The 16,953-nt window shown below is 41.6% G+C and overlaps 3 protein-coding genes across 3 annotated transcripts in view; 1 reads left to right on the top strand and 2 right to left on the bottom strand.

The window, feature by feature from the left end:
• necab3 (N-terminal EF-hand calcium binding protein 3) overlaps positions 1-2,094 on the bottom strand; it is a 37,909-nt gene extending 35,815 nt beyond the window's left edge. The window contains exon 1 of the mRNA XM_080495763.1: positions 1,927-2,094. Coding sequence (XP_080351889.1) covers positions 1,927-2,052 — 126 coding nt within the window. The 5' untranslated portion in view covers positions 2,053-2,094. The remainder of the gene's footprint in view (positions 1-1,926) is intronic.
• A 1,121-nt stretch (positions 2,095-3,215) lies between these two features.
• rbck1 (RanBP-type and C3HC4-type zinc finger containing 1) lies at positions 3,216-10,540 on the top strand. The gene is made up of 13 exons (XM_080494898.1): positions 3,216-3,364; positions 3,449-3,496; positions 3,979-4,123; positions 4,416-4,512; positions 4,873-5,071; positions 5,779-5,900; positions 6,017-6,190; positions 6,333-6,493; positions 6,627-6,723; positions 7,235-7,414; positions 7,522-7,620; positions 9,311-9,454; positions 9,577-10,540. Exons 2-13 carry the CDS (start codon positions 3,457-3,459, stop codon positions 9,655-9,657), a joined length of 1,539 nt encoding a protein of 512 aa, XP_080351024.1. The 5' UTR covers positions 3,216-3,364; positions 3,449-3,456; the 3' UTR covers positions 9,658-10,540.
• On the bottom strand, positions 10,536-16,715 carry tbc1d20 (TBC1 domain family, member 20). The gene is made up of 8 exons (XM_080495535.1): positions 16,325-16,715; positions 15,141-15,326; positions 14,987-15,067; positions 14,009-14,195; positions 13,831-13,932; positions 13,157-13,298; positions 12,664-12,842; positions 10,536-12,555 (listed from the first exon to the last, which is right to left on the bottom strand). The coding sequence occupies exons 1-8, from the start codon at positions 16,413-16,415 to the stop codon at positions 12,291-12,293; spliced, it is 1,233 nt and encodes a 410-aa protein (XP_080351661.1). The 5' UTR covers positions 16,416-16,715; the 3' UTR covers positions 10,536-12,290.
• Positions 16,716-16,953: the final 238 nt, after the last annotated feature.

Here is a 16,953-nt window from a genome sequence, read left to right as displayed (position 1 = left end):
TTGCAATTTTGCTTCACAAAACTAACACAATAAGAATATTGTAATACTGCGATGAGAAAACAATCTGCCCAATTACAAAATTAGTTTGAGAAAAACATGTTTACAGAATTGTTGGGATTTCTATTCAGTCGGATTGCTTCACACTGTGGTGATTGATGGAAATGCTTCAGCAGCACAAGACAACAGGACCTGCTTTTAGAAATGAAAAGAAAAAAACCCCCTAATTTGTCAAGTTAAAACCTGTCAGATGTCCCAGTGGAATAATTAAGCAACCTACTGGCAGAACCATGTTCCCAGTCTCAACACGCTGTTCTCCTTCACTAGGCCAAAGCAGAAAGCAACACACGAATAAATAAAAAAGAAGGAACGATGTGAAAAAGATAATGAACAAAGAAACACAGCAATAAAAAAAAGCACTACAGTGTGTGTGCTGCTTTATGCCTTCTGTTTCATACAGTTCAGATTGATGCTTCGTACTGAGAAACAAAACATGCTTGTGCTTCATCTATCAAGAAAAAAACAACAACCTCGAGGCTGAGTAAAGGAGGGCAAGTGTTATAACCCATCCAGGGACAATGTGAAGAAGTATTACCCTTGTTCAAATGAGTTCTCTATGAGTCCTGCGTGGACTGAGAGCTGTTAGCCAGTGAGAGGTCAGGTTTGGAAACATGATGACCAGCTTTCTAACCTTGACCGTGATTCACAGTTTCTACAGTGGCATTGCTGGTGAATCTGGCAGCATTTTACTATTGGGTTAAGCACGTGTGTGTGTGTGTGTGTGTGTGTGTGTGTGTGTGTGTGTGTGTGTGTGTGTGTGTGTGTGTGTGTGTGTGTGTGTGTGTGTGTGTGTGTGTGTGTGTGTGTGTGTGTGTGTGTGTGTGTGTGTGTGTGTGTGTGTGTGTGTGTGTGTGTACATTTCCTTTACATGTGTGTGCACATGTACACAAAGAAGCAAATGAAAGCACTCAGGGAGGACATCTGTGCACTAAAACATGTCCTTGAGTCAGAAAGTTTATTCTTTTAAGTGGACTATTGTATTCCCATTTTATCAAGCATTAAAGGTCCCAGTTTTTTCAATTATTGCACATAGCTGTCAAAAGGTCCTCCAATATTGAATTCAAAGTGTTCAAATACAGCTTTGGTCTTGAATTTCAGCCAGTCTAAAAGCCACTCGAGTGTGCCCGACCGAGAACAGGCTGTCTCTGTGTCTGTACCTTTGAATGCTTATGAGCTGTGCTACTTTCAGTGAGATAAGCTTTTCTACCTATGTGAGGGTTAAGGGGAGTATCTACTACCAGAAAGACTGTGACTATTTCCCCAATTGACATCAATTTGGGAAATAACACACATTTGTTAAGAGGGAGATGACAGACCTTCACTTCACGGGCCCCATACACAGGCTATGGGGACACACATTAACTGTTAGAAAACCATTTTAAAAATGGATTTTGCATAACATGGGACCTTTAATGTGTGTGAGTGTGTGCATGGTGGGTGTTCTTGCGTAAAGCTTTTTGAAAGAGCAGGTTCGAGCGCAACAAAATGGGGAGAGAGCCCCCCCAAGCAGCCCCTAAACCTGTCCCACTGGCAGCTTACTTTATCATGCAGAGGCAGCAGCTGCAGCTCTTCCCACTTTGCACACACGCACACGCACACACACACACACACACACACACACACACACACACACACACACACACACACACACACACACACACACACACACACACACACACACACACACACACACACACACACACTCTTCCTTTAAACTTTCATTGGATTTTCTAGATAGCAATAGGCTTTTGTGCATCATATAATGTTAAAAATAGACTTACATCAACAATTGGGAAATGCATAATATTCTGTGCAGGAAAACAAAGACTTCCCATGGTCGTGCATCAGTAAGAAATCAGATCCACTCACATCGTGGAAGATAGTCAGCCCCTGTCCGGCGCTTTGCAGCGGCTGCTGCTGCAGCAGCTGAGCCCGGAGATGCTTCTGTTTGGCCGACTGCAGGCACATTGTGATCATCTCCGTACAAGCCAGCATCTTTGAGACGGGTCGAGACTCCGCTGAAGGCTGAAAACTGTTGGAAGTGAAGCCGTCGAGGAGGAGAGAGAGAGAGAGAGAGAGAGAGACGCAGGTTGCAGGTGCGAGAGCTGTGAAGTGAGAAGGCGGGCAGGCGAGGACTGACTGAGATGATGCTGGTGTGCAACTTTGCGTTGCGCCGCTGCTGCACGGCGCGCAGCTTCCAGCACCTCCTGCAGGAGAGCCGCTGATTGGCCCGACAGTCCTCAAACCTCACGTCCAAATAAGCCCCAACTTCCACCTTAAAGCTCCTCGGATCTCTCAGTGCGGCTCTGTTTGTTTGTGGACGATTCATTAAAATTGAACTCTAAACTATTGCTCAGAGAGATCAATAGTTTCATTGAACTGGGAATGATGTTTTGTTTTTGTTTAATTTTGTGAAACAGAGCCTCAGTCAGAGATCAACAAGGGGGTCTTTGTAAAAAAAAAAAATCAAATAAATGGAAAAGTTTCGAACATAAAAAATACAAGTTCAAGTCTGCAACTTGATCACATTCTAACAGACACTGCCATCTGCTGGATGAATGACGTTGTCGCTGCTTTCCTTTCAAACGTTGAGTTGCTCAAAATGTGTTCAGGAAAAGGACTGGACGCCTGACCGAAAGAAACTCACTCAACCTTAGATTCTTTATAAATGAAGAGTTGGTATTAAAAAAACAAAAGGAAAAATAGGTGCTCTCCTGGGTTTTTAATGGAGGCCATAATCATGACAAGTGAAACTTTTGAAATGCTTATTTTTCTTTTACTTAATATGCTATCAATACAAATAGAAATAGTGAAGTTGCGCAGACAAAACAGCGAGACTCTGAAGTTACAAGCGTCGCTCAAAATCCTTAAAAGAAAAGTATAATCTGTTAACCTCAGTTTTAGTCATAAAATTACAGGTTTTTAGTGGAAATCTGAGTAAAGTTGAAGTTTAGAGGTTGTGAAAAAGGTGTGAGTGAGGAAGTGTTTGAAATTACAACCATTAAAGTCACAGGCTTCAAGTCACGTGCTGTTTATTCAGGATTATTTACATATTGATGAGGGGCGGAGCTTCGCACACATCCTCACTAATGTGTCGTCTCTTCCTGTCTTTTTTTTTGTCTTAGTTTCACTTTTCTTTCCTGGCGGTGACAGAAAAAACAACACACAGCTTGACACGAACAAACTCTAAAGTTGACAGTTGTCACGTATTTTCTCTTTTTATTCGACGGCGAGGAATTAAGTTTGTGACCGTGAAGTCGGACGGAGCAAGAGTCTGTTGGATGCGTCAACAACGCGGCTTTATAAGGTTAAAGTTTTCACTTTATTTCCCTCAAAATGCTCATTTTCTTGTGTTATTTTGCTTCTTATATTGTGTTACTTGTCGTGTCAGGTGAAATCATGTCGTCTGAAGTTACGAACAAAGTCAACCTGAAAGAGGGTGAGGGTCTCAGCTCAGCGTGTGTGAGTGCGTGTGTGTGTGTGTGTGTGTGTTTTGAAGAAAGCAAGTATGTATAATCAGGATCAATCACCCCCACCCCCTTAAATGTTGCTTCAAAACGCACATGCACGTAGTTTTAATAATGTGAAGGTCAATATCAAAATATTTACATTTGTGTCTTTGTAAATCAATTTCCAAGTTAGAATATTGTAGTTCGACAAACGTTTCCATGTTCCTACTTCACATCTCAGTATCTGTTAAAACCTCACAGAAGCACTGAAACTTCAGAACTGATTTTCATGTCACGGATCAATGCATAAAGATAGCAGAGACATTGTTAGATTACTTGATAATGTTATCAGATCATCAACAATGTAAATAAAAAGATTTGTAAATTGTGCTAATTAAAATGGCAAATATCTTGCCATTGTTATTGCTATTGACCGATACGATGTGACGCTCTTCTTTTGCCTGCCGTGCAGCCGAGGAGCTGGCCTGCTCTCTGAGTGAGGCCCTCAGCGCTGGAGACGGTGACGAGGCGGCGAAACTGTGTGAGAAGCTGTCCAAACTCTCTGTTCCAGTGTCGGTCAGCGTCAGCAGCCAGGCTTACCCTCAGGACGCTATAAGGTGAGCCACAACGGTTTGAGTCACGACTTTGTTGCGGATAAAAGCCTCCTACACAATGAGGGTGCTTATTTTTTAAATGTGATTCGTCCTGAAATGGGATCAAACAATCGTCTCAAGTATTGAAATGGAGTACAGTAACCAGAAATGGAAAGTGAAAGTCTATGTCTGAATCATCCCAGTATCTGCCTCCTTTCTGCAAATATGAAGACGTGTTTGTTGGATGAATGAAAAAAAAAGATGCATATTGGTGATCAATGAGATGGCAATGACTGGATTATTTTATGTTCTGCAGGTTGAGGGTTGGAGTTGAAGACGCCGAGTCAGACACCTGCATCCCAATGACTGTTGAGGTTACATCTTCCATGACAGTGGGGCAACTTAAAGAAAAGGTACCGATGTGTCGTTGGTCAAGTCCGATATTTTATCAACTTGCAGCAGTCGATGATAGATCCAAAAAGTTTGGTTTTCAGTTGCTTTCTCTGGGATCTATTCAGCGTCATCGGCCACTCAGTGGCATAAATGATGAATGCAACTCTATAATGTTTTTAAATCAGAATGTTAATTTCTGTACCGGATATGAGTCCATTGTTTATTTTCAGTGAATTCTTTAGCACAAATACGAGTTTCACCTTCCTGCGTCCAACAGCTTAACAACACCGATGGGACACATACCGAATTGTGTCCATTAAAGTGAGATAAAAATCTATATTTGGACTTAAAATTGTCTTTCCTTCACGTGATGTGAAAAGATCAGCCAGGACTTCGGGTTCCACCCACTGCTGCAGCGCTGGGTGATCGGTAAGCGGTTGGCTAAGGACAAGGAAACGTTACATAGCCACGGGATCCGTGAGAGCGGCGACCAGGCTTTCCTCTTCATCCTGTCTGCGCAGGCTGCTCATCTCACGCGCCACCAAAACACATTGGACCAAGAGCAAGAGCGCCTTACAGGTGAGTGGTCATATGGTCTCACACACACGCACGCACGCGCACACACACAATTCTTGTGACTTGTGGGTATCACATCATTCATTCTGGTCAGTAAAGAAAGCAGTTATTAAATATTATATCTAATTATATAAGTTATTATCTGGTTACACTGTGCAAGCTGGACTATTTGGTATGTTTTAACACTTGGTTCAGAAAAATACACATCACGTCCTTTAATTCAATACCTATAAAATCGACCTAGATGGCAGCGGCTCTTAACTCTCGTGTGAATTTGTGTCTTGTGGTGATTTTTTTTTGTCTCTCGGTGAGCTTTGCAGTGTAAAGCTCCTTTACACCACACCAGACCAGAACGTAGTTAAACTTTCTTTTTTTGCAATGTATATTATGAGTGCTTTTATACCGTGACATATATATCGATTTTAAATGTATTTTGCACACTTGTATGTATTTGATGTCATAGGACGCAGCATCAGCTATTTCATTATATCACTCATATAATGACAAATAAAGCATACTATTCTGTTCTAATCTATTCTTAAGTGACTGTATGCATAGAGCACGTTTGAGAAAAAAGTTACTAAAGGAGTTTGTCATTGCCGGAGCGTTTAAAATTAAAAGCTAAAAGCCAAACAAGACTGTTTCTATATGTTGAACTCACAAGTAACTTCTTTCAGAGACATTTTATCATGTGATAATTTTGTGTTTAGGTATCATGGAGTCAATGCAGACGATGCAGCTCTTACCCCGAGGGCTTGGTGCAGTCGGTGTTGACAAAAACGCTCTTCCTCCTCTTCCTCCTCCTAAACCTGCCGTGCGTCCCAAACCTCAGGTTGGGGCACTTTTGAAACTTTCTGGCTGCTTTGCGTCTTGAGCTTGTTGTACAACAGTGTGCATGTGGTGGGCGGTAGCATCGTGACTTGTCTCTGTGTTTCTCTGCGTGTGCAGCTGGGCTGGTCCTGTCAGATGTGCACATTTGTGAACAAACCGACACGTCCGGGCTGCGAGATGTGTGGCGAGGAGCGACCAGAGGGTTACCAAGTGCCTGACATCTACCAGCCTGACCACCAGGAGGTTGAGAGGCTCCAGCAAGAGCAAATGGCCATCCTACAGTACGAACAGGTAACAGAGCCACTGGTAACAATAGTAACCATGATTTTGCCAGCTCTGATTGTGGTCTGAATCACAGTCAGTAATGAAACCTGTGAGTTTGTAATCAGCATCTTAGTGGTGTTTATTGTGACTCCTCTGCTCTGTGATTAAGGCTCAGCAGGAAGAACGGGACAGGAACTACCGGTTCTTTTTGGCCACAGATGACCTGAACGTTATACCCAACGCTGAAGGCGCCGAGTGTCCCGTTTGTTTCCTTCCACTGCTGCCAGGGGAGGGCGTCGTGCTCAGGGAGTGTCTGCACACCTTCTGCAGGTTTGAGAAAAAAATGTGGGGACGTGACAGTGATAAATGTATCCTGCATATGTTGAAAAGTCAATAGTTTTAATGACTTGTTGCAAAAATTAGCAGTGGTAGTAATCAAGTGATTTCATGCGTGCCTGTTCAGGGAATGTCTGAAAGGCACGATAGTGAACAGCCACGACGCCGAGGTGTCGTGTCCTGACACGTGCGACAGCAAGCTACTGGACCGAGAGATCAAAGCGGTGAGTTCAAGGCAGGAGAGTTATATGCCGTGAGTGAGGCATTGGGTACCAATCTTTACTACTACGCCATAAAACTATCAAGTGAGTCTTGGGCTGAACATCCTGTGATTCCCTAAAAAGATAATTCATTTAGTAGAAAATTCTTCAAGTGCTGACTATTCCCTCCACGGTGACATCCTCGCAAACATGTCAGGATGAAAGAAATATGGCAGAAAGCCGCGTTTCAATTGGTCTCATTGGGAAACCCTGTATCTCACGTAAACATAAAGTGTATATAGATTTTTAAAATGCCATCAGCATGTCAAACTGGGGTGTTGCACTGGAGACTCTAGACTCATTTTTTTTATTGTTGTTTGTTTTTCCCTAGTCCGAGTCGCCTCCGTTTAACATGATCAGCCTCCAGCGAGCGTCTTGTTTCCTATTTCTTTGGTGTGAAGGTGACAGCCATTCAGTGTGTAATCTGTCACTCTCTTCTTTTGTGTGTGTGTTTTGGTCGGGATGCGGGCGGCAGCTGCTCACTGAAGAGGAGCTGCAGCGGTTTCTGGAGCTGCGCCTGAGCATTGCAGAAAGCCGCTCGGAGCACAGCTTCCACTGTCAGACACCCAACTGTCGAGGCTGGTGCATCTACGAGGATGAAGTCAATCAGTTCTACTGTGACCTCTGCAAAGAAACCAACTGCATCCTCTGCAGGGTAGATCTGTGACATGCACTATTATCCCTTTATCTGAAAGGTTTTTTGTTTATTATTACAATCATAGTGCATTCATCAAACGTACAGAACATTCCGTATGTTTTTAGGCCATCCATCAGGACATGAATTGTAAGGATTACCAAGATGACCTGCGCATCCGGGCAGAAAACGACCAAGCAGCGCAGAAAACCAAGCAGATGTTAGAGGTGGGTCAACTTTGAGGCTGTGATGATACAGTGTGATGGATAGATGCTCTCTGGTGCTCTTATTAAAGCACCAGTCCTCCTTGCCTTGGAACGGCTTTCAGAAATTTGGCTTGTATATATTAACTCCTGAGATGTCAGTGGCCAAAGTTCACAGTTTTCCCTTCACACAAAACTCTACATAATGCTGCAGTGTAAGAATGTTGTTTTTAACTTGACCCATAATCACACTAAATATATACAAAGCATTTTGGTCATCTCATAAACAAAGTGGGTTTTTATTGCTGTTTTGTTTCAGTTCAGTTCAGTTATATTTGTGTCCCAGTTGGGCAATTATTGTTGCAGCAGGTATAAAAACATAAAAAAAATGCATTGACATACATGACATAAAACATTTAAAAGTCTAAGGGAGGAGATAATGCAGTGCACTGAAACACCATCAATAGAATTGAATTTAGTTATTTGATATGTTTATTATAAAGAAAAACATGAAAAAAGGAGCAACTTGGTATGATAGAATATCATATTATATGCTATATTAATAGCATTGAGGATAATGATCATATGTCTTCACATTGTTTTTGTAATTATAGCTCTTTGTCAAATGTAATTATGATCTAAGACAGCGTTTGCTGCTATTTTTAAAAGAAATTCTGATTGAACTCCGATACATGTAGGCGTTTACAACAGCACTAGTAAATACCACATGAGCTCAGAGACGAGAAGAACCTGTTTTTGTGTGATTTGATTTAAACGTCACGTGTTCTCAATGAACGCTGACTGTGATCATCGTGTGGAATTACAAGCCAGTGCCACCTGCTTAACGTGGTGCTCAGTAAGCCACACAAATGCTTTAAAATGCTTCAACTCGAATGCTTCGTATATGTGCTGGGATGGCGTGCTGGATGCTACCGGTCCCTGTAACCTGATGATAAGTGTCCTGGCTGAGGACGATCTTAAAGTCTTATTTGTTTCAAATGTGTGCACACAAGAATCATCAGCATCAAAGCTCAGGGAAAGATAAAAAAAAAACAGATCTCAGTGTTTAAGCCTGTATGGGAAAAACGTTGGATAGTCCTTGAGTTTTATTTCAAATATGAGTTACAGTTTTTTGCTCCCATGATAAGGAGAGATGTTTGCGCATTAGAGGACACAGCTGCTGCTTCATAACGTTTCAGTGCCGGAGTCCTCCTTTTCTTCCTCTCTCCTCAGCATCGTACACAATCCTCCCTCTCAGACTGATACGATGAAACCCAACAAATAGAATCGAGGCTACAAGAGTCTGGATTAAGTCTCACACTCTGAAACAGAAACCTAAATATTTTTTTGTTGCTGTTTTTTTTCCCCTTCATGGCTGTAATGGCCTGATAAATGTATTCACATGTTTTATTGTTATTTTCTAATCCAGGTGAATAGCTTGTGACATACAGTAGGTGTTGATCCTTTTCGCTGGTTCAGCACAGCCTCAGTGGGCTGTGGTGGTCTCCATGTTATGTATAGGACGGGTTAAGTGCAGAGAAGTCATTTTCCCAAGGCGATCAATAAAGTCTGCCGTCTCTCCTTTATAATGTTGCTTCTTTTCTTTACCTTCTGAACGAATTTCACTTTTTTTTTTTACAGTACACATAAGTTGAATAGATTTAAAACGTTGTTCGTTTGATCACATTGCCACTATTTTCCTTTGTGACTTCAGAGCATGCTGCAGAACGGGGAGGCCATGAAATGCCCGCGGTGTGACATCATTGTCCAGAAAAAAGACGGCTGCGACTGGATGTGCTGTTTGATGTGCAAGACAGAAATCTGTTGGGTCACTAAACAAGCTCGATGGGGACCAATGGTAAAAAAAAAAAAAAAAAACTCAATGCTCCTGTGTATGGAGCATGATAAACTTGATTTCAATGTTTTATTTTTTTCCCCCAAGGTATATGTATTTGACTTTTGACTTTTTTCCATCTCTAGGGTAATGGTGACACATCTGGTGGCTGCAAATGTCGAGTCAATAATTTGCCTTGTCATCCCAACTGTCAAAACTGCCACTGAAGCAGATGCACTAATGAATTATTGTATAATATTATACACACTGCTGTGAGAATGATCTGAAGGTAAGACCTTTTGCACAGGACAGGCAGTGTAAATGTTTATTTCCACCTTGGATTCTTTTGAGGTGGGAGGTGGGAAACCTAATGCTGTTCCCTTTCCCTTAGTGTCTTTTCACTTATGCTTTATATTGAGAACCCTGTATACTTATCTTTACAATTCACTATGGAAAAAAGCAGGAAATTATATCTTGATTTAATACATGCAGTGAATTCAATGCAAACTTGTGATTTGATCTAAGCAAATGCAACCAAGTTGCTTCCCTAGCCTGCCTCACTGATCAAATATGAACCAATATAAACATTTACACTTATGCTGGACACCTCAGTGCCTGCAACCGTGTTGGTCAATGATTACAAAAATATAAGAAAAGATTTTTGTTTATGAACCAGGCAAATGACACCAAAACTGGTGAGCCTGAAGAGTTCATTTCTAAAAGTGACTAAAATAACTTCTTGTTGGTCAGTTTTTTTTATTGGACTGGTGAAAGATATTTTACATGTTTACAAATGAATGAATGGAATTGAAGTATAAAGAATGTCGTTCCCTTGCACTTCATGGCCGTGAAGTATCCGAATATAGTAAGAATATTGGTCAGAATGGACAGAATATTGATGCTGTATTTGATTAAATTCAAAAGGCCATCTCATTCAGGTAAACCATATATATTGTGTACATATTGTCTTTAAAGTTGGAGAGGGTTTATTTGAATCATGTCTTAAATGGCTTTGTTCTACTTGTTTGTAATGATGAACATAAAAATATGAAATTACCAAATTTTTTTTTTTTTTTTTTTAAGAAGTGAAGTAAAGAAGTGTTAAACCTGGTTTGGTACAAATTTGTTTGTCCACAGGACACAATAAATGCTTGATGTATTCAACTGACATTTACTCAAGTACCTTAAACATATTCATTCTAGTTTATTAGCATTCTCTTGTACAACTTTACATTAGCATGACGGTTTTCGTTATATGAAAATAAAACTTAAAAGGCAAAGAAATCATTTAGTGCAATAAAAATAAATGAACACCAGAGTGCAGATGCGCGGTACATTAGAATACCGTTGAACATCAATGCTCTGATGAGCATCCTTGAATATGTGCCAGCTCTCTTTCATCCAGACACCACCGATCCTCCTTCAGGTCACCGCAAGTTCACTATTGTGAGATCAGTAGACCAATAAACCACGAGTTCACTTCCGAGTATACAAAAATATACATTAAAAAGAAATTTCCCCAACATCACTGTGATGCCTGGTTTGAGATGTTTCCTCTTCAGTGTGTGACAAAGTGTTTGAGCTCAATTATTGTGAAGATTTCTGTCAAGCAAACAATGTCACAGACTTTTTCAGTCAAGTGCAGGATTACGTTCATCCGTTGCTTGGATATAGGTGTACAGCAAAATAATATATGTTGTGTTCAAATCAAGTCATGCTACAGATCTTAGACAGCATTGATGTGAAGGTTCAGGTCTGCGACAGAAGAATCTTAGCAGTGGGAGTGAGCCAAGCCGCATTTATGGTGTTCTGGTAACACTTCCAGCGCAAACCGTCCCCGTTATCTGCATTTCGCTTTGACTTATCCTGCCTCGAATATTTTCTGTTCCCTTAAAATGAGTGACAAGTATGTAGCTTGACTACATGTAGAAGCTCTGTGGAAACTACTTAGTACAATATTTTTCAAAGTTAAACTAAAATTTGTCTAAAAAACAACAAAAAACCACTTTGACACAACAATTGTTTTGTCTTTCTGAACAGTGAACGCTTTACTCTGTCTTGTCCTCACATTTTAATTTACATTTGCTTTATGTAGACTACGGTACATTTACTTTGTCAACACCAATTACAATTTATCTGCATAATTACATAAGTTTAACTGATTCTAGCCATGAACCCAAATTAAATTGCATGGTTTCTACTCCCTCCCTAAAGAGGAGCATCTTCTTTGTTTGCTGTGTGAAGAAGCTAGTTCAAACATTAAAGTAGAGAACAACCTAAACACAATGAAATAAAATCATGACCCTAAAAGTGCCCGTGTGTCACGCTGCTATACAGTCACTTACATCCTTTAAAATAACAACAACAAAAATACAAAGAGAGGACTCAAAGAATCCTAAGTTTGGTCTCTGTCCAGGTATCAAATCGCAAACAAATGGTTTGCAAACAAATACACTCACATACACACAGGCATACACTCTAATAAGTTGGCAGCAATTTCAAGGGTATTGTGTCCACCAAGCTTTCAGCATGACTGCACATCAGATTATCCTAGTACAGAATATAAATAAACTTCAATGATGACACGATCGAACGGAGTTCTTAGAAGTAGTCTAATTATAACAAGAACTCCAGCAGTACACGCTCTTTCGGAATCATAAAACGGCCCACTTGCAGGGGTCATAGGGAGACCTGCACGGAGCAGGATCTTTTGAAGAAAGGAGCGTTAACAGGTCGGGGTTACAGCGCATGTTTGTCAGTGTTACAGACCCTGTTGGCGCACGGTTTAATCGACGGGTTCTTAGAAACCGACCCATCAGGTCCAGGTGAGCGGGAGTGTTAAGAGTTCAAGTGAAGCAGTTCATGGAAACAGGTCGAGTTTAGGCGCCCACTCCAGCGCGGTGTTGACCACCGCGAGTGCCGCCGCGCCTAAAGCCACAGTCAGACCCATGACTGCCAACCGGACAAAGCGCCTCGCTGCTGAAGGCTGTGCCACAGCGACGACCGACTTCACCGCGGAGCTCTCCATGGCGGCCTGCCTTTGCCTGCGTCTGCGGCGGAGAACCGAGTCCGGTCGTTGTTGAGTGGACGCAAGGTCAAAGTCCTTAAAGGTGGAGGCCGCCGTGCTTTAGAGGACACAGAACATTATCCAGGTTAACCATCATGATACGTGACGTGACTGCAAAGAATCAATAATCCATAACCACATGCAAGGACCCGATTTGATTCAGTACCTTTCGTGAGACGCAGCCTCTCGAGCCAGTTCCGACGGAGGGAACTGGACAAAGAGGTCTCCCGCTCGGCTGATGAGCATCTCGTACGGCAGGTCCTGTGGAATCTGAGACAGCAGGTGGTGAACCATGGCCATGTCGCATTCGCACTCCAACACCTCCTCCTCTCTGTACAGCACAATCTGAAAACATACGAGGACACATGAGTGAAAGACCACAAAGTTTTGTCTGATTTATGATGTCGGTTGCAGTGACGTGACACAGGAACTGAAAACATTTATCAGTCAACCGTCGCGCTTGATAAATCAGTGTACATTCTCCGATTTGGCTTTACCCAACTATTAAAGGCACAGTGACAAACTTATCACAACCTCCACTAAAAGGCCACGTTCACTCAGGACAACTTGACTTGAGACACAAACCAGGGAAGCTACGAGTAAGTGACTTTCTCAATCAATTCCTATACAAGCCAGGATTAGTGATTACAAGATCTTACCACAGCAGCAAAGTAGATGGGCATCAGTGGGTGGCACGCCAGGAAGAAGTCATACAACCGCACGACGTGGCGAAAGTCTGACAGGACGTGGCCGAACCACGTGATGAGCCAGCTGAGAGCGAAGACTGTACCAACCTCAGCCCTGAGGAGCAGCAGGCCATGAGATCAGATCACAACACCGCACAAAGCAAAATCTTTGAAAACTCAACTTCGATTTGACCTTAGATTCTTATGGGAGGAAATAATGAAGCTCATCAGCAAATAACTGCACATTATCCATTCGATGTTTCCCATTTAATTCAAGCAGTGAAACATATTTCAAGCCTTTATTGTTTTAATCTTTAGAAATTCTACTTTTGAAGATATGACAATTAAAAAATACAATATATTAGAACATTTGATACGATTCTGGGTTTATTCTTCTTTTAAATGATCACAATTATATTTCTACCTTTTAGTTTGTGTTATCAATGGAGACAGTGTAGCGCTGCACCTGTGTTTTCTCTTGTTTCTCTCAACATACTAAGCCATGTTAGATATTTACTCAGTTAATGATAACAACCACATTCAGTCTTGTAAACTGTACTAGATAATTGACTTGTTTTAGAAGGATTTCTATCATACTGTAACCCCTAGAGGGAGAGAAAGATCTGATGTCGTCAGATTGTTCTTACTGTTGCATGAAGTCGTGCACTTCGGGGTTGACCTTTTCGATGATGGGCATGAGATAGTTAAGAATGTGTTTTGTGTTGTCCATGGTGGGATCCATGAAGTCCCTGGGAACGAGAGCGCCAAGTGAAATTTCGAATAACGAGTCTGCTCCAGTTTCAGTGCGCGGTATTCCTCGGGTACCTGAGGTGATGAGTCGAGAGTTTCTCCACCAGAGCTGTTGCAAGGCGCTCTCCCAGGACTAATAAAAAAGTGACCACAATGTCATGGTATCCTTGGTAGTAGTGCAGCTGAGGGTTCCGGATCAGGACTCTGAGGATGATGTCAATTAGCTCCTCCTGAAGACCCTCTCTCTGCTCGTCTGGCATGCCTGCACAAATCCACCCTTCATGAAACACAGCAGTAGGCTCTGATAACCTCGTGTCACTGTCTTAAATGTAAAAATCCCAACTAGATCAGACGTGATTAATTCATGATGACTTCAACTGGATTGATCAGTTTATGAAGCCGTTGACCTGCACTCAAATAAAAACACGAGTGGAAACATTACCTGTTTGATCACTTATCTATTAAACTATTATTTGACCTTATTGGCTATAAATTCCTTTGAGACAGAAGGAACCTGGTTCTAGTTAAAACATGACCAGGTGGTGAAAACATTGTGTGTCACATATAATCCTTATAAGTTGACCAAAGTGAGTCCATATCATATCCCAGGTTCAACATGCGGCACCTGGTGGTAGGTGCTAGATGTTAACAAGCTTCACAGGCTATAAACTGCTTTATTGCACAACGTTTGATGGCAACAAGGATGACGTGTTATGAGATTCGCAGGCTGAACTGGAGCATGAGGGCGATTAGAAGAATAGAATATGCTGAAGACACTGAAGACTATGTTAAACTGTATGTAACAAAGATCTATCTGAGAAGTTCAGAGTTGCACTGTTACAACAGCTGTTTGATTTTATGTGTTTTTAACATCATTATTTCCAATAATACCGCTTTTTAAAAAAATCCTGGGATAAGAATAATCACCTTCTGTTAAGTGTCAAAGCCATCTAAATTTATTAACTGATTAAAAGTGGAATTTCAGAATCAGTGAAGCTTAGTTGAAGTCTATTCTGATAGAACAGTGACAGTTGGAAGGTAATATTTACTCACCAGGTGGGAACCGCCGCAGTGAGCGCTGAACATCGAGTAGCACCTGGTTGTAGTCCTTGTTATTTTCTCGCTCCACCAGTTCTGCATGCAACATAAATATCATCAGCAACTTTGTGTGAGAGTTGGAGTCTGGAGTTTTGCTGGGACAAACTACCTGGACCTTGCTCCAAGACATTTTGGGGGACGTTGAGGAGCTTGGGCCAAACCTGACAGCGTATTTCATCTGTCAGCAGCCCCCCCTCACTGATAGCCATCCTCCTCAGAGCTGCTACGTCGACTGGACTCACACTGAGGGCCTGTGTGATGTCCGCAATTTTCCTCTTTTTTTTGCTGTCCCAGTCTAAGACATGAAAAAAAGAAAAAGAAAACGTACCATGTTTTAGTATTTGACCTTTGTTCAGTTTCTTAAATTACTAGTTATTGTACAGCAAAAACAACCACAATGTGAAGTCATATACAACAATTTTGCAGAGCAAGTGTTCACTTGGCCGTTGAAGCTGTCAGACAGTATTCAAACTATATGCTTTATGTTGTAGTTGGACAATCATATATAAGTTGGACAACAGTATGTATAGACAAGGTTATTTACTATTTGTGTTCACAGTGTCTATTGGCAATATATCATACATCACTGGAAAGCTTGATCACTTTTACTTTTAAATGGTGACACATTACAAGGGAAATTGTATTTGTGGGATAAGCAGCAGAGCAAGTATTGAATTTAGCATCCAGTGGCAACCCTGCATTTCCAGTCTCTGTGGCTGAGCTCTACCTTCAAAGATCACAACACTGGACCCCACAGAGTTGATCAGAGAATACCTTGAGAACGTGGGTATGAATAGGTTGGAGACTCATGTTTCTTCAGGCTTCATTCATCATGCAAACAAACACCAATCAACACAAAAGAAAAGCTGTATGGCATTAAAAGAGAACATTTGGCAACTCTTCCAGGGGTGCAAACCACATACTCAACTCTGCTGCTCATCCAACAAATGCATGTTCCCTTCAGATCAGGCATCACAAGTAAAAGGAAACAGTGTCAGAGTCACTGTCAAGAGGAAGAATATCTACAACAAAGGGGCTTTTCACACACTGTCAACAGGAATTGATAAACTGTAAACTTTGAAAAGAAGCATTGTGACATCAGCTTGTCCAAATGTACACAATCGAATGGCATGGTGTATTTAAGAAGAATTTAACCGATTGTGAACAATATGAAGAACACATTCAAACACGATTCCATGTGTTAGAAGCAGTCTTGTGACAGTCTTTCCTGCTGGAGCATGCAGATCATATGATAACGGACTGAAAACAGCTGACCAGACTTGACACCATTACCTTGCTTTCCATTCACTGGCGACGATGCACCGATACTCCTGGGTTTCTTCATTTCCTCTGCACTGCTCGGTGTGTCCATGTTAGATAACATTCCTGCCCATCCTCCTACTTTGTATGTTCTAAGCTGCCGAGCTGAAGTTAGCTGGCTGTCTAATTAGCAAAGGCCGGCTCATACAAACACAGCCAGACAGCTCGTTACCGGACTAACGCGGCACTGCCCCAGTTCGAAAACCGCAACTTTCTGCGGCAAGGCCATCGTTTTTCGGAGCACTGATATACAGCTACACAACTACTCAAGACCCTCAAATAGCAACGCGGCCAGACTGCAGGAACGACTACATGTTTACATGAAGATACGCGACCAAGGATACAGCTGCATTAGCTGCGTTAGCTTAGCCTCCCTGCTCAGACTGCGTGATGACGTAGGCGAGATGACGGAAGCCAAAGAGGAGGAGGTGTCTATGGAGGTGTCTACTGTGCAATAATAATAATAATAATTATAATCATAATAATAATAATAATAATAATAATAATAATAATAATAATAATAATAATAATACAATGTCGATTTTCTATCTGAATTATCCTTTTTATACTTTTGTCTTATTTTGTCTTCTTTCACTGTGAAA

This window comes from Blennius ocellaris (assembly GCF_963422515.1).
Source record: "Blennius ocellaris genome assembly, chromosome: 4".
Taxonomy (NCBI): Eukaryota; Metazoa; Chordata; class Actinopteri; order Blenniiformes; family Blenniidae; genus Blennius; species Blennius ocellaris.
This window is presented reverse-complemented; position numbering and strand designations above follow the sequence as displayed.